Here is a 20,075-nt window from a genome sequence, read left to right as displayed (position 1 = left end):
CTGATATGTCTGGTGGTCACCACTGTAGATTTCTTCGGTGATCACTGCTAAAGGTTGGTCTTTTATGAAACTTGACCTATGGCGTTCTGCCCGTCTTGACCTTCTAAAGCCATGCTGTTGTCTTTTTTAATTTTACAGCTAAGGATGTCATGTACATCTGTCCATTTTGGGGAGCAGTAAGTGGGACACTTACAGTGACAGATTTCAAGATGTACTTCAAAAATGTGGAAAGAGTAAGTAACCTAGATAAACTTAAAGGGAACCATTCACGAAAATGCCCCTAATGATAAAGAATCGTGCTGGTACATCACCCAGCATGCTTCCCAAACATACCACTGTGCCCTCTGTGCCCTCCCTGATTACACCGTAATCTTACATTTCTAAAGTCCCGCGCTGTATGGTAATTAGGTTGAACGCAGGTCTCAATCACGCCCTTTTGGGAGTGATTATAGCGTTCATAACCGCCCAGGACCGTGACTAGATCAGCCCACCATGACTACTTACACCTAATTACCATACAGCAAGGGACTTTAGAAACGTAAGATTACGGTGTAATCAGGGAGGGTGCAGGGGTATGTTTGGGAAGCGTGCTGGGTGATGTACAAGCACGTTTCCTTATCATTAGGGGCATTTTCGACGTGATTTATTCCCTTTAATAATATGGACCCAAAGCTACTATGCCCTTCTGTCTTTGCTGTGTATTTGCAGGTTACTGAGAATCACCAGACCAGATGAAGTTTTTCGCATACTGTGCACTATTCCTTATACAGTCTTCTGCCTTATTTGAATTTCGAATTCAGGGAGCAAAAAGTTGGTGTCCACTATTAAACTACCTTAGATGGTGACATCAGCTTTGGGAAAATTGATGATTTATTCCCCCATCTTAAAGAGGTATTCCAGTCCCAGAAAAAGAGAAAGTGTGGGGTGTAGAAAGTAAAGTGTGACATAAAAATAAATACCTGCCCGATCCCTGTATATAAAAATCTATTAAAGGGGTATTCTGGTCAGGTTAAATACTCTTTGAATCATGCCCTTTCTTGGAGAAGGGCAATTTGTTCCAAACTGGTTATTATCTCTTTAGTTTCATTCCCCCAGCTCTGTGTCTGCTGCTTTGTGCCCAAGACACAGAAAACTGTGTGAGCTGTTTATTCCGTCTCTGCTCTAAACACCCTCCTTCCCTTTCCCTTCAGAGATCGCTCATGTAAACAGCTCCCTGGCCTGCTGTCTCTGCACTCTGTGATGTCAGGAGGGTTAATATGAAGTCAAGTTACTGGTGACCTCACTGTCATTAACCTTCCTGGCATCACAGAGTACAGGGACACAGTAGCAGCTCAGAACTGGGGATAGGAAACTAAAAAGTATTGAACAAATTTTAAAGGCCCTATTACACTGGCCGCTTATCGGCCTTACTTGGCCGATTAGCGACCCTTAAGTCCGATAATCATTTAGTGAAATAGCACATGTTAAAAGACCACAGTTGGCCAACATGCATGATGTCGGCTCATCATGGTTTTCCAACATTTCGAAAAATCACGATCAGTCTGCTGCGTGATGCTCCGTGTAATAAGAGTGGGCACTGACTTGAATGGGCTGCCCAAACGATCTAAGGAACGTTCGGGTGACCCTCCTGCTACTCCCAGCTCTCTGTGCATATAATGGCATAGTGCAGCGAGTGGGGGGAAAAAGGGGGAAGCGAGTACTGATCTGACAGGTCGGGGCCCAATTCCCCGGAACATTGGACTGTGTAATATGGCCTTTGGCCCACAGGAAGGGGGGATATGATTCAGCAAGTATTTCTTCTAAGCGGAATACTCCTTTAATGTTGAAACTGGATACTGTGTTGGAATACAAAAATTTTCAGAGAGTGAAAAATTTATGCTAGCCATAACTTTGTCTTTATTGCATTTTGGAAAGGCTTATCATTTCTCTTAGTGGGCAAGGGCTTTGAGGCCACCAAATTTTGCCTGTAGAGAAGAACCTGTCATCGCTTACATGCTGCCTGAACCATGAGTCATCAGGGTGGTCCCTCATAGCTTCTTCCTGCCCCACCAACCATGAATATCTCCCTGTTTGGGTATACAGAGAAATCTATTAAATTCAGCCAGTGAAGCAGAGAGAAACCATCGGGACCACCCCTATGACTTGTGGTACAGGCAGCATGACAGTGATGACCCTGAATACTGTGATATTTCTACTTTGTCAAGTATGATTACCTTTACTTTTATGTATATGATTGAATGTTTGACTTCTTTGCCATCAATGTTTTTGTGTTTTATTTACGCAATTCATCATCTACACAGATGCAGTTTCTACACACGGTGTCCTTAATATTTATGCACGTAGTGTACCCTGTTGTTAAACATCCAGTAGTGATATGGTATACTAAAACTCATACTTAATCTCCATTACCAATGTTGGAAACTGTGAAAAATATTTTCAATTGCATAAATAAAACACAAAAAAATTGGTGGCAACTTGACACATGGTGTGCAGTTAATATTCTTCTACTTTGTATATTTCTTTCCACTGGCACCCTCGATTTGAGTGCGCAGACATATTACCAGTTATATTATTTGACTTCTTTAGCTGAGATACTAACATACCTTTATTACATTGCAGGACCCTCCATTCATCCTGGATGTACCACTGGGTGTAATAAGCCGAGTGGAGAAGATTGGAGTTCAAAGTCAAGGGAATAACTCTTGTGGTATAGAGATTGTTTGCAAGGTATCTATCTATCTATATATTATGAAGGGACAGATTTTTTTTTTTTAGCAACCGCTTTTAATTTAGGTCATGGGGCTTGTTCAGACCTATATACAGGTTTGGTTCACAATCTGCCAGAAGTCTCATCTTTTTGGACAATAAAATGTATGTAGCATCACAGCTCATAATTGCCGCATCTTCAGTGTTACAATCCATCCTGGCTATTACACAATGCACAGAGTTGTCTGTTTCCAGTTCTGATACATAGTATATATAAATAGTATGTATATCTGCACTACTGCTCTGGAATAGAGCTGGTCGGCATGGTTGCTGGTTTAAGGTACTTTCTGAAAATTCCTTTGAATTTAAAGATTGTCCTCCTCTGAAATTATGTAATACCTTGTTATGCAAAATTACAAAGGCTAAAAAGAATATAAGTGACAAAGTTCATGTCTTAACAAGAGCATTGAGATCTCTGTGTAATCCCTGAAGCCGCTGCCAGTAGCTGCATTATTGGGCAGTGGTCCAGACATATTCAGGCTGCTTCTTTCTACATAGCAGGGCCAGAAAATGACTCATGAACCAGTTAGTGTCCCTACCACCTTTTGAGGTTTATTGGCTCGGACTTCAATGATTCCATAGAGCAGTGTGTAGCGATGAGCCAAGATCTTCCACTGTGTTGCACAGTACAGGTCTGATCGCTATGTTTCGATATAGAGACGGCTAGTGTGTGACCTCTAGTGCCACCGAAGAGGGAACGTGCATTATTTTTTTCACATGAAATTTGTAAACAGTGAAATTCTTTAACATCCTCTTCTATTAACCATCTTGGTGTTATAACCCCAGATCATAGCTTCATTTGTAACACAGCCCTTTTGTTTATGTCTCTAAAGGATATGAGGAACTTACGGCTGGCGTACAAGCAGGAAGAGCAAAGCAAACTGGAAATATTTGAGAATCTTATAAGGCATGCCTTTCCTGTTTCCAATGGGCTGGTAAGTAATTTATTGTCATGGTCAGTGACATCACTGACAATGGAATGAAATGATAAGATAACATGGATTGAATGTTGTTGTGCTTTTGCAGTAAATACATCTTGCCTTGTGAAAGTATTCACCACCTAAAAATAGGTTTCCTGTTACATTTTACGTAATGGATCTGTCAGAATGGTCCAATTTGAGATTTTTTTTGTTTAAAAAAATTAAAGAAATAAAAACAGTTGTAAAGAATTGTAAGTATATATGTGTTCACCTTTCTTGCTGTGAGACCCCTAAATAAGGTCTAGTCCAACAAAGTCACAAGGTGGCTTTCTCCTCCTATGTACATATAGCATGTCACATGATGCTAGTTTGCCCATGTTCTAAGAGGCATCGGAGTCTGCTGTAGTGTTGTCACGATACCAGAATTTTGAGTTCGATACCAATACCAACTTTTTTTTTTCAATGCTCGATACCAATTCGATACTTATTAAATTTTATTTAAAAAAAAAAACCCACAAGAATAGAGATGCGCCCGTACGGACCATATTATTTTAAAACTAAAGTTTGCCTTATTTAAAATAAATGTTCTTTAAAAAATTGCCCTATTCTCACTCCTAACACTTTTTTATCTTTTAGCCTGCATGGCTGTGGGGCAATCTGTAGTTTTATTTAGTAGCACGTTTTTATGTGGTACTGAATTTGGTGGTTTCTCCGCTTGCACCATTTACCGTGCGTCATCAGGAAGGTGATAATCTTATAATATGCACAATAACACTTCAGCTATCAGGGGGATGATGGGAACTGTAGTCATGTAACACACTTAAGCTATCAGGGATGATGGGGGTTGTATACATGTAACACACACTTCAGCTATCAGGGATGATGGGGGTTGTATACATGTAGCACACCTTTCAGCTATCAGGGATGATGGGGGTTGTAGGCATGTAACACACTTCAGCTATCAGGGATGATGGGAACTGTAATCATGTAACACACACTTCAGCTATCAGGGATGATGGGGGCTGTAGTCATGTAACACACTTCAGCTATCAGGGATGATGCGGGCTGTAGTCATGTAATACACTTCAGCTATCAGGGATGATGGGGGCTGTAGTCATGTAACACACACTTCAGCTATCAGGGATGATGTAGGTTGTAGGCATGTAATACACTTCAGCTATCAGGGATGATGGGGGCTGTAGGCATGTAACACACTTCAGCTATCAGGGATGATGGGGGCTGTAGTCATGTAACACACTTCAGCTATCAGGGATGATGGGGGCTGTAGGCATGTAACACACTTCAGCTATCAGGGATGATGGGAACTGTAGTTATGTAATACACTTCAGCTATCAGGGATGATGGGGGTTGTAGTTGCACTATTCCAGCTGGATTCGGGCGGCAGAGTAATGTGCAGGCTACCGCCCCCTCCCCCTTCCCAGTTGCAGCCAGGCCGACCTTTTGCTCACCCCCCACATTGCTGATGCCGGCCCGGGAGTGTCCTGACGGCTCCCACCTCACAGCCATCCACCTCCTGTCAGATCTCCTCCTCGCCTCCCCCACCTCCAGCCTTCTCCCCCGGACGGTGCAGCTCTCAGCCTCTCTCTTCCCTCTCCTGCCGCCGACGCTGCTCTGTAATGCTATACTGACCCGGGCGATGTGAGAGGCAGGAACGTCCGGCGGCAGCAGCATGGTGCGCGGAAGATCGGGGTCCCAGGTCTGTGTTTGCAGGGGTGGCACATAGAGAACATGACAGGCGCTCAGGTAGCCGCCTGTCATGTTCTCTGCACTATACTCTGTTAAACTACGCTATTTTGTAGTTTAACAAAGTATCGATACCAGGAAATCCTGGTACCGAACCATTTTTTTGCCCCGAAAATCGATAGTAGTATCGATTTTTCGGTGCATCGTGCATCCCTAGTCTGCTGCACCACTAAACATGACCAAGGAGCCTACAAGTAGCTTCGGGACTGAGAGCAAGGGAGTTCGTTATTAAAAAAAAATATCATTCTTTATCATTAGATCCAGTTCCAGTCTTTATCATTAGATCCAGTTCCAATCTTTATCATTAGATCCAGTTTCTTTATCATTAGATCCCTTGTAAATAAAAAAAAAAAATAAAAAAAAAAAATGGAAAGACTCCAAAACTGACCAATATTAATACTTGAAATTTTTTGGCCATTGTGGGTGACTCTGTGTGTAGTGGAAAACCAACAATCCTCATCATCCCAAAAAACACAATTCCCATAATGAAGCATGGTGGTGGCAGTATCATTGGCGAGACTAGAAACCTAGTCAGGATTGAAGGAGAGATGGATGACTGTGAATAAGAGGCAGTTCTGGAAGTAAACCTGTGTCAGTCTTGCCTGTGACAGAGGTTTGCTTTCCAGTCTGGCAAAATTAGACTTTTCAGTGTCTGGTAATAGCCTGGTCAAAGCCTAGTTGAGAATATGTAGTATGACTTGAATATTGCTGTTCACCAATGCAACCTATCTACCTTAAAGACACTGGTGCAATTTTTCATGGAAGAATGGGAAAAATACACCCCAAGAGATTTGCATCTGTGATTGCAGCAAAAAGGGGGGCAATCCACAATGTATTGCCTTGTGGGGGTAAATAAGCAGCGTATTTTCCGGCGTATAAGACTACTTTTTAACCCTAAAAAAATCTTCTCAGAAGTTGGGAAACTGCTTATACAGTATGGTCGTCGCATGCGACTATAAAAAAAAAAAAACAACAGTTAACCCCTATTTCCCATTCCCAGAAGCCACTCGTCCTGTTCCCGGCAGCGTGACGCACACTGTCTTTGACAGAGATCCCCCGAAGCTCTCCTGGGCAGCCGAGCCTCTCATCGGAGAAGCTTGGAGACGCTCGGCTGCCGGGAGAGCCTCCGGACAATGACTGAGGCTCCGAAAGTCCCTAAAGCCTCTGTCATTCTCCCGAAGCTCTCCCGGCAGCCAAGCGTCTTCAAGCTTTTTCGATGAGAGGCTCGACTGCCCAGGAGAGGCTCGAGGATCTCCGACACAGACAGTGGGCGTCTTACTGCATGCTCGGGGAACGGGACGGAGGACGAGCGGCTTCTGGGAACGGGAGATAGGTGAGTTAACTGTTGTGTTTTTTTTTTTTTTTTCTTTAACTGCAGTTAACCTCTGCCTGACCGCAGCAGGCCTCCAGTAACTGCGGTCAGGCAGGGGTTACCATTTTCTGGCGCATAAGGCGAACCCCTGACAATCATCTTGAAAGTCAGGGGGTGTCTTATACACCCAGTCGCCTTATAGGCCGGAAAACACAGTGTGCACAGTAAAAATATTTAGCAACTACAGAGTGGTAGGCACTTGGTGTAAATCAAATAGTGCAAAAAAATTATTTTAATGGATGTAATGCAGCAAAACAATTTTAGTTTTTGTGGCATTATTTATTCACAAATGTGTGTGTGTGTGTATAAAACAGTGGTGCCTTGGATTACGAGCATAATTTGTTCCGTGCTTGTAATCCAAATCACTCTTAAAGCAAAGCAAATTTTCCCATAAGAAATAATTGAAATGCAGACAATTGGTTCCATGGCCTGCATAGCGGGATCTACAGCACTGTACCCAGGTCTCCCTCACCTTCCAAATCAAAGCAGATCCACTTCAGGCTGGGGCTTGTATCAGGGGACAGGACTGTGGAGGGAATCTCTTCACAGCTGTAACCCCTCTCTCCCCGGACAGAGTGCGCTGCATGTATGTGCCCACATATGTCCTGCTTATCCCTTCATGCTCCCTGCAGTCTCTGTCAGCCCTTCTGTTTCCCATCCTCTCCATTCCTGCTATAATGTGCCTGCACTTACACTCAGCTATATACACCTCTGCTATAATGTGCCTGCACTTACACACAGCTATACACACTGCTGCTATAATGTGCCTGCACTTACACACAGCTATACACACTGCTGCTATAATGTGCCTGCACTTACACACAGCTATACACACTGCTGCTATAATGTGCCTGCACTCATGCTCAGCCATACACACTGCTGCTATAATGTGCCTGCACTCACGCTCAGCCATTCAAACTGCTGTATAGAGAAGTTTCTGTCACTGTCCTCCTGCGCAGCTCTGTGATTCTCACCTCCTGATTCGTCCATGCTGAACACCCCCCCCCCCATTGCTGTCATGTAACCAGACACAGAGCTATGACAGCAGCTCTGCTTCTCTATTCTAGCCTGTTGTACCACCATACTGCATTATGGGGATCTGCATCTCCATCCTGTATCCACAAACTGCTGCTGTTTTTTCAGGTTTATGCGCTTACTATACATTATACTTCACATGCCGTGTATATTCTTGCTAAAAACCATGATTACACCGTTTCTTATATTGGCTTGTGTTTTTAGTTTATTCAAAGTTTGTTGAAAGGTTAGTGACCATGTAACTTTACCACCCACCTCGTCAGAGGATATGCAGCCTCTCTCAAGACCCATAAAGGACTTTTACTATGTTCTCATCAGTTTGGATAGAATTGTGTTTTGTAATGGAATAAGTGTTCAGTCACAGAGCTGTAACATGAAGAATTTGCTGTGATCTAAATGGAGTCCTCGCTGGAACAAAGTTTTATTTTGCTTTTTGCGAACTTCTGCTCTTTGCCAGGAAACTATACGGTTATGTTGGAAGGATGTAAAGATCCTCATGTTGATCTTACAAGCTTAAAAACAAGTTTATTAAGACTGGAAACAGCTGCGGTGCTGGAAAGGATGATGCCAGTGCAGTCCGGACATTTTATCTTACTAGATGAAATGTGTTCACATTGTGACTCCATGTTCAGCATTGCTTGGTCTGTGTGACCGCCATATACCAATGGATAGTCTAGTTAGTAATAAATGACATGGAGAAGGGGCATTTGTCAGTTTATTTTACATGTTCTCATTCAGGCAAGCTAATATCTACAGTAAATCCTCCTTCTACATAGAATGATAATAAAAATGAATTATAAATAAATACCGCCATAAATAAATAAAAATAAATGATAATAGAATAATAATAAATAAATAAATAAAAATTAGTGATAATGAAATGATAGGGACATTTCTTCTACATAAGCTTACATCCCTAGAGGCGGCACTCTTCTAAATGCAGGCATGGTGCAGACTGTATATAGTAAATGTGATACCATCCCTGTGGAAAGGAGTGCATGCAGGATGTGAGGGGTTAACCACTTGTAGCCTTGACTGGAGGCAGCATCGGAACAGCAGTTGCTTATAAGCTTGTCATCTGGTCGCTCTTCAAGTGTAGTTGAAGTGTTGGGATGTGGAGCAGCAGAGAGGAGGTGGTTATGGGCAGAGAACAGACTATGGGGTGGTGCTGACTGCTTAGTAGGGAGATGTAGAGACGAGGCAGGGCACAGGATGTTTTAGGGTTGGGATTTCTATCCTGTGGTTATTCTGGTCTTCGCCATCACCCAGAGGAGCGTTTGCTGTATGAGCATTTTGTATCAGATTGTGTAGTATGAGGTGGCGGTACACTTTACTCCGACCTGTGTGATGTGGTAATGTGTCAAGCTTACCCTGAAAACTGAGGAGGGCTTATTGTTCTCTTGCTTTAAGTGGTTTATAGACTCGCTTCTCTTTCACTGATAAATGCATGTTTTATAATTTCATAAACCTGTCTCTTCTTCTCCAGCCTCTGTTTGCCTTCAGCTATAAAGAAAAGTTCTCGGTAAATGGCTGGAAAGTTTACGACCCTACCGCAGAATACAAAAGACAGGTAGGTAATAATTCTTCTTCTTTTTTTCTAGCTTAGAATTCTCCAATATCCTTTATTTCCTTTGTCCACATTTCTGTCATTGTAAGGCCATATTCACATCTGCATCAGAGGCTCAGTCGCAGATTCCACCATTATTGCCAGAAAGAATAGCACAGCGTGCAGCACAATTCTTCCTGACAAATATTAAGAAAACCTAACAAACCCCATTATAAGTGAGTGGGGTCCCTCCTGTGCAGGTGTCTGAGATGGTATATATTACCGGAATCTCAGAACATTTATGAACAGAATCAAAAACACTTTGATACATGATGTGATAAATTTAAAAATCCGGCATCTGATATGCTGCCTTTAAAAGAGAGTCTGTCAGCTCCGTATCCTGCTCAGAGCTGTGGACATGGGTGGATGTCTGCTATGGAGATAAGACAAATCCTACCTTGTATTTGAGCTGATGGCTGTTGCATAGTTTTTAAAATCATGTTTTAGTATGATTTAGAGCTGATAAATTTACTTTAGGCTTCTACAGTCAGTTTTCATATGGATTCAGCTGTTAAGGGACTGGACTTTGCAGATAGAAGACTTGTTTAACAATCACTCTACAAGATGTAATGCGGTAAAAACAAATGAAGATTCTTATCCTATATTTCTATAGTGCTGACATGCTGTGTGCTTAAGTAAGAATGCATAGAGAAGCCTCTCTTTCTGCAGTCAGCAATCTAATATGGCTCATGATACTTGTCTAAAGGGGGAGAAGTGACTTCAAGCACGTCATCTCAGTCCTGGTCACAAGACGCTATTGTTTAGGAACTACTGTTTTTGTTGTTGCTAATATACAATTGTGTGTGATATTACAACTATTACAATTCACCTCCATTTAGTTACTGTGTCACTGTCGTTACAGAAAACTTTTGTCATAGAGACATGTCAATATTTTTGATTGGTCCAAGTCTGAGTATTCAGATCTGTACCGATCAGGAGAACGAGCAGGGAGGGGATCGGCTGCAGGGTTTTGTGTTCAAAAAAAGAGACTCTGGACTCTGATATGTCAAAAGTTTTTCTTAACAGCAGTTACACTTAACAGTTGAGCTTAGCTGCAAAACCACAACCAAAGGACAAGAGTGGTGTTTCTGGAAGAAAGCGGCCATGTTTTTCTACGCCTGGATAACCCTTTACTGTATAAAGTCATTGTGGTTCCATATAATTGCATGTTATTCCCCCCTCCTTTATTTGCTATTGATCGCTCGGTCTTGTGTATGCATTCAGCTATACATTTAATTTTCCTGTGTAGATCCTGTTTTCTAAGAACATATTGATCTGTTCTCTTACAGAGCTGCTGTCGTTGCTTAAAAAAATGTTCAATCTAATTACCATTAATGGTGATATAGATACTTTTGTTTAGTCATCACAGATAAATGACAGAATATTATACAGGAGGCCTATCTATGCTTTGAAACAGTTCATATGGTTACAATATCTGGATTTCAGGATTTCTTTTTATTTTACTATTAGTCAACATTATTTTCCCCACTCGTGATATTCTCCTTTGTAATTTCTAGAATAGCAGTCTGTCTTGGCTGTGTAATGGACATCAGCACTGTGTGTGTTATTGATGGCTTATGTCTATACACATCCCCTATAACCATGCAGAGCTGCAGTGTAAAGCATGGATGATCATCAATGCAGCATCCTGAAGATACATAGATACATAATGTGGATTTCAGCCTTGCATTAAAGGGGTTGCTGATTTGCTAAATTTACTTGTCCACAAGATAGGGGACATGTATGAGATTGCTGTTCACAAGATATGAACTAACCAGTGTAGTTATGAGGCCTGAATACTGCCTACCACTGTATCAACAGCTTTTGTTTTTCTCCATTCTCTGTTCCTTCATTTAGGGTTTGCCCAATGAAAGCTGGAAAATCTCAAAGATCAACAGTACCTATGAGCTCTGTGATACGTATCCAGCAGTTTATGTCGTCCCTACAAGCGTGGCAGATGATGATCTGGCCAGGGTTGGAGCATTTAGAGCCAAGGGACGCATCCCGGTAAGATGTGACTGTAACTTCCTATGACTTCTGCTTATTGTTCTGTTATTCAACAGGAATTGTGACCCTTCACTTGTATTTGATGCTTTTTAAGCAAACCGCTGGTCCTTTATATACTAGAGCACAATGATGTTTATTAGCAGTAGATTGACTATGGTTTCACGTTCACAGGTTTTGTCATGGATTCACCCAGAAAGTCAGGCAACCATCACTCGTTGCAGTCAGCCTTTGGTGGGGCCCAATGACAAGAGGTGTAAAGAGGATGAGAAGTATTTACAGACTATTATGGATGCCAATGCTCAGTCACACAAACTTATTATATTTGATGCCAGGCAAAACAGTGTTGCTGACACAAACAAGGTAATCAAACACATTTCATTTAAAGGAGTTCTAAACCTACAAGTGAATGGTACGCCCTACTGCAGACACAACAAAGGGGGGAGGCTCATGTATATATTTATATTATTATTTTTTTTTTTTCACACACTCACATCAGCCCGTGTCCCTAGTTGGGCTCAGAATTTGAAACACAGGAAAAGCATGCAAACTCTATGCAGTTGATGTTTTCCATTGATGGATTTGAGCCCAGGACCCCAGTGCTGCAAAGTAACCACTGAACTACTTATTGCCAAGGCCTGTAATATAACAACTCTCAGCAGAAAGCAGAGAAGTCACTATGCTATAAGAAGGACTCTGTACAGATGCAAAATAGTGATTGGCATCATCGGGCACATTCAGGTTCCTGGATCATCCCATGGGGAGAGATGACAGCAGGCTAGTATTACTTGCAACTTTCACTCTCCCATCCCTTTCTTGCAGACATAAAACCATGAAGTAAAACTTTTCATGCTGCTTCCCCACTTCAGGTGTTGCACCCCAAAATTGGCCATAGAATGTTGATCAGGAAGTCATAAGAAGGCAAAGATTCTTAGCTTTAATATGATTCCAAAATCTAAGTCGTCATCCTCAAGCTGTAGCAACTTCTTATAGTCATACAATATTAGATACATGCTTGGCATTGGAAAGGATAAAATTATTGCTACTCAGCTTTGCGTAGAAAAAAAGCTTAGAATAAAGGTTTAGGTAGTGCTGAAATCCTGAATTGTTATCACATTAAACATAGCCCTATTGGAACAAATTGTTCAGCATAAGATTCCATTACTTTATTTTTGTGATTTGCATCCTGCAGGCTAAAGGAGGGGGATACGAGAGTGAGACTGCTTATCCCAATGCAGAGCTGATCTTTCTGGAGATACACAACATCCATGTCATGAGGGAATCTCTGCGTAAACTAAAGGAGATTGTGTATCCCGCTATCGATGAGGCTCGCTGGTTGACAAACGTTGATGGGACACATTGGCTTGAATACATAAGGGTAAGTTTGTGGGCAATGTGATACTTAATCAACACTTTTTGACTTGGGGGAGCCAAGACCAGTAAACTTGATATTGGGCGGGCCATGGATTGGCTCCTGAAACCCCCTGAGATCAGCTGTTATGAGGGCCATGAGCAGGCTAGGTCCACCAAAATGGTAGCTGATACTTAGCAGCGCTCTGTTTTCTCTGTTGTGCTTATATGCTCTATCAGGGCTTATAAAATGTAGGTGTCTTTTTAAAGTATCGGGCATCATTATAGTTGGGCAACATCATTCATTTACTCATTGATAAGACCAATGCTATGCCCCACTATGGTGTAGACTTTCTAAATCAGATGACAAAAAATGTACACAGTGGATGCAGGATGTCTTTGCGTGAAGATTTTTAGGTGTGAAGATCCTGTATAAATATACAAAGGATTTGCTCAGAATTCTCATGGTGCATACTCTTTCATCTTGTCTCACCTTATGTATCTGGTGCACTTTTTAAGTTTCTTGACTTTTTCTCTGTATTATTTGCTGGTCTTTCAGATGCTCCTGGCAGGGTCTGTGAGGATTGCAGACAAAGTTGAATCAAGCAAGACCTCAGTAGTTGTTCACTGCAGCGATGGCTGGGACAGGACAGCACAGCTCACATCCCTGGCAATGCTAATGCTGGACAGCTATTATAGGACTATCAAAGGATTTGAAGTTCTGATTGAGAAAGAATGGATAAGTTTTGGCCATAGGTTTGCTATGGTATGTATGTGGAAACAAAGTTTTATTTTTACTGTAATGTGACAGAAACGAAGGCTATTCATTTTCCGAGCACCCTATATATTGCTGAGCTTTTAGATATTGGCTGAGTAAGTACAGAGACAGTAAGATGATTATTTAACCTGTTAACGTACCATAATATATTGTTATGTATTAGGGATGTATATATGGTGTTCAGGAGCTGAGCATCAGCATCAGTCGGCTACTTTCTACAGCTGACTGCTATAAAGGAAGGGCTTATACCTCTGCTCCCTCCTGGGGCCATTTCTAGCTTTGGCTCCAAAACTTCAGTAAGAGATTTCCAAAAAAAAAGTTCCCTATGAAACAGCAGCCACAGTCTGTGGTGACTGCAGCATCTAGGTGGTTAGAGGCCACACCTAGGCTTACAGGGTCCAATCATTATGGCAGCTGGGGCCACCTTACAAGCCACCATGGCTGGAATAGGTAATTGTCAGCTTCTTAGTATGCTGCATTACGTAAGTGCATAAGTATAACAATGACCTGTATAAGGGATCAGATAGGGACATGCTCTATGGGCATTAGATTAAGAAAAATGTTAAGAATATAAAAATATAAAATCCCTTGTATCAAAAATGTAAATCCCTCAGTGAGTGACAATGTCTGAAACTATGAAAATTCAATCTTTATCTTGCACAGTGAACATCATAAACAAACAAATAAGCCACTGCACAGCCAAAAAAACATGGGATTGAAAAGCAACTAAAAAGTCCCAGCTACCTTAAAATGGTACCAATAAAATCTACAAATCATGACCATGTTCTCTGCTCACTGCAGCCACTGCTGACACTTTTGGCCCAGTCTCTTAAGTGACAGGCCACTCAGCCAATCACTGACCAAGACAGGACAGTCCTGCAACCAGTGATTGGCTGAGCAGCCTGTCACTGAAGAGCTGGGGCCAGAATTGTCTGAGGTGGCTGTGGTGAGGTGATCACACTGGATAAAGGCTGCACAACACAGGGAAAGTGAACAGGTAAGTATAAATTTTATTATTTTACTCTTCATCAGCCATTGGCCAAACATTGCTACTACATGTAGCAATGCACAAACCATGAAGATTTTTAAACATGTTGAAAGACAACAGTCAGTCAGTGATCGGTTCCTTATTACATAGAACAATATTTGCCTGAATCAGCCTGATGCTGCAAATAAGCACTTTGTGTGATAGAGCCCTAAGTTGAGCTATTAATATACATGGGATTATGAAAGGCTGACTGTTCAAAATATAGTCAAATTAAAGGGGAACTACAGTAGTTTAAACAAATCTAACCCGGTGTTGGCACCCTAGTGCGTACGGGGTGCTGAGGATGAAGGTAAGTGTTAGTTTATTGGGAAATTTTTTGTCTGGTAAGGCTGTTAGGATCACTGGGGGTGGGGCTACTGCCTCTCAGCGCTCACCCCTTCTAATGATTATCAGTGGAGCAGGCCGGCCAGATCTGCGATGGGCGGATTGCTCCCTACGGACAGAGGATTTCACAACAAACTGCTCTAGAATGGTGCCAAGGATGAAGGTAAGAGACATACCTTCATCCTTTGCTTCACGTGCACACTTAGGAGCTATCAGCAGGTTAGATTTGTCTAATCTACTGATAGTTCCCCTTTAAAGGGGATGTCCTGACTTAGAAAAGCATGGCTGATTTTTATTTTTTCCAGAAACAGCACCTCTGTTTGGGTGTGGTTTTGCAGCTCAGTTGCATAGAATTGAATGGAGCTGAATTAAAACTATCCATATACCATAATGGGAGGATAGTCAACATTTCAAATAGGCACTGTCACCAACAATAATGCATAGAAAATGTTTGTTTTCTATTAGTGGCAGTGTTCAGACAGTGACCCTTTAAGGAGATCAAACATGGCGAAGTCTGCGCACAACGCATTTTCTGTGTCAATTGACCAAGACGGCCACGTAACAAGAGCCTAACCATGGAGCCAGAATAGGGAGAGAGGCACATGGCAGTGTCCTTCCTCTACTGGCTGATTCCCCTAATCGGTTCACTCTGAACACTCAGACCCCGGCTGATTAAAACATTTTGACGTGTCACTGTGACATCACAAGTTTTTTTTTTTTTATGGTGACAGGTACACTTTTCTCTGGGGTTCTCTATAATGGTGTTCTTAAAACCAGTACTAACCGTGTTATCCCATGACTGTCAGAAATCTGAGCATCTTCTGTAAATCTCTTCTTTTCAGAGAGTGGGCCATGGGGAGGACAATCACGCTGATGCAGACCGATCTCCAATTTTTCTTCAATTTATTGATTGTGTATGGCAAATGACAAATCAGGTACAATGTTCCCTCATCATTGCTGATGCCTAGTCCATTTCTGTAAGTCGTATACCCTTATCTACATACCGTACAAATAACAAAGTGGAGAATTTTACAATACTAGTGTGTAAGCGGTATCTCCACAGCAACGGTGGTGACCAGTGATATCAGACCCTGCCTTCAGTGAATATCACAACTTAGCTTCATGTGGACCCTTACCATAGGAAATGTGTTCACTTTTTTTTGGGGGGGTAATTTGTCTGTTTTCAGCTTTCTGACAACCTCCAGTGGCTGTAAGCATAATAGAAGGTGTCAGGCAGATCAATTGATCTTGTGGTAGGTGCAAGTCCGAGAAATGGATTTGCCATAAATGTCTACATGGGAGTCTAGGCTACTGTACCTCCTAGGTAAGAGCTGAAGAGGCAGAGTAACAATTCCTTGGACCAAAACATGCAAGGAAGGCAGATCGCCAAACCTTTGGCCAAAAGCTGATTTGACTATTTAAACGAGGTTATCCAAAAAATGTACTTCTATGATATAACACATTGACTAGGTCTAGTTGGGGTCAGGTCATGTTGTGTATTTAGCGGGACTCACAGGCATAATCTGCTATGCTTTTGAGTCTCACAAAACTAACTGGCCATAAAACTGCATAGGCCCACTGTCGGTAGGTCAGGGTATGTGTTGACTTACCTTTTTGATAGGTTGCTGATAAATCCCACCAATAGATGGTAAATATCTCTAAGTCATGGACCCTATAAAAATCACCCTATAATACTAGCGCAAGATTGAAAAAGGTTTGAAATAGTTTGAAAAAGCCCCCCATAGTTCTATTATCAGAATGGTGTCCATGATCCTGTGACCTGGTTGGTATAGACATCGTCTTATACCATCCTGTATATACAGGGATTGGGCCACTGTTTACCTCTTACTTGAAGTGTTACATATTTCTTACTCGTTGACCCATACCTATATGTATATACGTGCATATTACATTCCCCTATCAGGGAACTGGTGATTGTTCATGACCATTCGGACAGAGATTATAGCACGCCATATTTTGGTGCTGCTATATGGTTGTTTTCTGTTTTTTATCTGTTTGTTTTGTGCTTTAATAAAGATTTTTTTTTATATACTCTATTAGTGGGTGTGCTGCATACTTGTGCTTGCTTTTTTCTTTCTTTTTTGGTATATCATCCTGGCTGTGTCAGTAATAAGGGGGATGGTACGTGTTTTTGGTATAGATTAGATTCTGAATGCTTTAGTAACGCTGTGTTTGGTTGCTCTAGTTTCCTGCAGCCTTTGAATTCAATGAGCTTTTCCTCATCACCATCCTGGACCATCTCTACAGCTGTTTGTTTGGCACTTTCTTATACAATAGCGAGCAGCAGAGAATGAAGGAGGTAGGTATTACATAGCACACCAGTGTTGTCCCCTGCTTATTCACAGTCCTCACATCTGACCAGATACCGCTGTATTAAAACTATAGCTAAAGTCAGATAGATGCTAATGTGTCAGGCCAGAAGATCACATACTGTCAAGACAGACAAGCAGCAAATGTCTCCTAAGTGTTTAGAAATCAGAAACCATTCATAGTGATGAATATGTAATAATAGTAACCATCTGCAAGAGAACAAGTGGTGGTCCACATCACAGGCATGAAATGATCACATTTATACTGCAGAGCACAGTGTTCACCACAAGGTGGCGCTGAAGTATTTATTCTGACGCAGTCATTATTATTCCTCACGTCTTTCCTGTTCATAATGTTTCTAGAATATCAGGCGTAAAGCACTGCCTCCTTGCAGCTTCACGGAGATAGAATCCTTCTGTTGCATTCATAAGCAATTTAGTATTCATTGCCGTGTAGAAAGGAAACATGACATTTACTGTATTTTTTTTCCCTACAAAATCCCATTTGATATGTTACTGTCTCTCTATTCTGTATGTGGGATTAGCAATGAGTGATTGTTCATTGTGTATTTTCTGATCTAGGAGGTGCAGACAAAGACAATATCCTTATGGTCGTACATTAATAGCCATGTGGACGAGTTTACAAACCCCTTCTATGTGAATTATGAGCACCATGTGCTGTATCCAGTTGCCAGTCTGAGCCACTTGGAACTCTGGGTAAATTATTACATTAGGTGGAATCCGAGGACCAGACCTCAGGTTTGTAACTACGTGTCCAGTTTTTAATTGCTTTGTATGTAGACAAGTTCCACTATGCAGATGATCACACTGTTAGGACTTGATTCTTTATAGATCTTGGGTCAGCTTTGGACTGTAGCAGTAGACTCACCCCCCACCACCCTCATAATTTTTGTGGATAAAAATTTACATTTCTATAAAGAAGCTCTGGTCCTATGTAATAGCACTGTGTAGGAAATATTGCATATTAAAGGGGTATTCTCAATGCTCCTGGTTAATACAAGCAGCTTGGCAATGTTCAGAAGCCCCATAGTGAATGAACTAAGGCCTGGCCACACACCATGTTCCATTCATCCTCTGTTCTTGTGATCAGTGGGGGCCTCAGCAGTCAAACCCCACCAATCAGTTTGTTATCCCCTGTTCTGTGGATAGAGGATAATTTTGCGAGTTCAGAATACAATACAGCAGTGTGAAACAATACATTATATTCTATCTAACACAATAGAGACCATGGGGGAGATTTATCAAACATGGTGTAAAGTGAAACTAGCTCAGTTGCCCCTAGCAACCAATCAAATTACAGAGTCTTTGAGGAAAGAAAGGTGGAATCTGATTGGTTGCTAGGGGCAACTGAGCCAGTTTCACTTTACACCATGTTTGATAAATCTCCCCCATGTTATATTACTGCCGGGGGATCTGTTTGGAGCTTTAATTGGTAATTCCATTAGATTTCATGGGAAGATACAATGCAGCAAGCTGTGCTAGCAACTGACATTACGGCAGAAGCCCTGATGAGTGATCAGAGCATTTGTGTTGTATAGACCTGTGATTTCCAACCTTACTGCCATAAAAGAGAATCAACCTCATCTGCTTCAGTTTTGGGTAAAACCCTGGGAACCCCTGGCAAGATCCAGAGTAACTGTAAGGTTTCAGGAAACCCTGCTTGAGAAGCCGCTGCATATTATTTTTAGTAGCGTAAAAAGCCGTTTTCCTAACAATGGTGTCGGCCAATCCAGCCATAGCAACTTTATTTTGTATAGCTTTTGTAGCTGGGATATGCCAGAGCAAAATATACAGACAAATATCAGCTAGACAGTAATGATCCGGTTATGGCTTTCATAGTGCCTGGTTGTGTGATCAGAAGCCAGCCATGTGCTGTGTGATTTATTTATTTATTTTTTTTTCTTTGGCAAACTTGTATGCTCATGGCAACTGCAGAACCAAACTTAAAGCGTACAGTACCTGTTATTTAGGAAAAACTTTTGACATGGCACAGGTCAGAAGTTTTCATTGTGAGTTGAGACCCCCCCCCCCCCCCCCTTTCAAATCATTTTAACAAATGGCTAAGTGTGCGGTAGGGTAGTTTACCCCCTCGAGTCACAGCGATCTTCGTTTTGTTTCTTTGAATAGCTGTAACATAACAGATAATAAAACCTAGTACAGAGGAAACATTGAGAAACTGCCAGGTTGCTGCATTGAATGCTTTAGAATGTTCTGTGAGCGATAACTGGGATCTGCTGTGGTCGGTATGTGCGGCCTCTCCTCCCCATGCATGTGCGGCCACTCCTCCCCATGCATGTGCGGCCACTCCTCCCCATGCACGTGCGGCCTCTCCTCCCCATGCACGTGCGGCCTCTCCTCCCCATGCACGTGCGGCCTCTCCTCCCCATGCACGTGCGGCCTCTCCTCCCCATGCACGTGCGGCCTCTCCTCCCCATGCACGTGCGGCCTCTCCTCCCCATGCACGTGCGGCCTCTCCTCCCCATGCACGTGCGGCCTCTCCTCCCCATGCACGTGCGGCCTCTCCTCCCCATGCACGTGCGGCCTCTCCTCCCCATGCACGTGCGGCCTCTCCTCCCCATGCACGTGCGGCCTCTCCTCCCCATGCACGTGCGGCCTCTCCTCCCCATGCACGTGCGGCCTCTCCTCCCCATGCACGTGCGGCCTCTCCTCCCCATGCACGTGCGGCCTCTCCTCCCCATGCACGTGCGGCCTCTCCTCCCCATGCACGTGCGGCCTCTCCTCCCCATGCACGTGCGG

The 20,075-nt window shown here is 42.5% G+C and overlaps 1 protein-coding gene across 3 annotated transcripts in view; it reads left to right on the top strand.

The window, feature by feature from the left end:
* Positions 1-20,075, top strand: part of MTMR1 (myotubularin related protein 1) — a 48,711-nt gene that overhangs the window by 17,873 nt on the left and 10,763 nt on the right. For all 3 annotated transcript variants that reach the window (XM_069943010.1, XM_069943009.1, XM_069943011.1), the window contains 11 exons: positions 139-233; positions 2,620-2,727; positions 3,600-3,701; positions 9,344-9,427; positions 11,321-11,470; positions 11,642-11,830; positions 12,660-12,845; positions 13,377-13,583; positions 15,810-15,902; positions 17,174-17,287; positions 17,880-18,056. In XM_069943010.1, coding sequence (XP_069799111.1) covers positions 139-233; positions 2,620-2,727; positions 3,600-3,701; positions 9,344-9,427; positions 11,321-11,470; positions 11,642-11,830; positions 12,660-12,845; positions 13,377-13,583; positions 15,810-15,902; positions 17,174-17,287; positions 17,880-18,056 — 1,505 coding nt within the window. The remainder of the gene's footprint in view (positions 1-138; positions 234-2,619; positions 2,728-3,599; positions 3,702-9,343; positions 9,428-11,320; positions 11,471-11,641; positions 11,831-12,659; positions 12,846-13,376; positions 13,584-15,809; positions 15,903-17,173; positions 17,288-17,879; positions 18,057-20,075) is intronic.

Source organism: Dendropsophus ebraccatus, chromosome 10, assembly GCF_027789765.1.
Source record: "Dendropsophus ebraccatus isolate aDenEbr1 chromosome 10, aDenEbr1.pat, whole genome shotgun sequence".
NCBI lineage: Eukaryota > Metazoa > Chordata > Amphibia > Anura > Hylidae > Dendropsophus > Dendropsophus ebraccatus.
The sequence above is the reverse complement of the archived record's forward strand: the minus strand, read 5'-3'. Positions and strand labels throughout refer to the sequence as shown.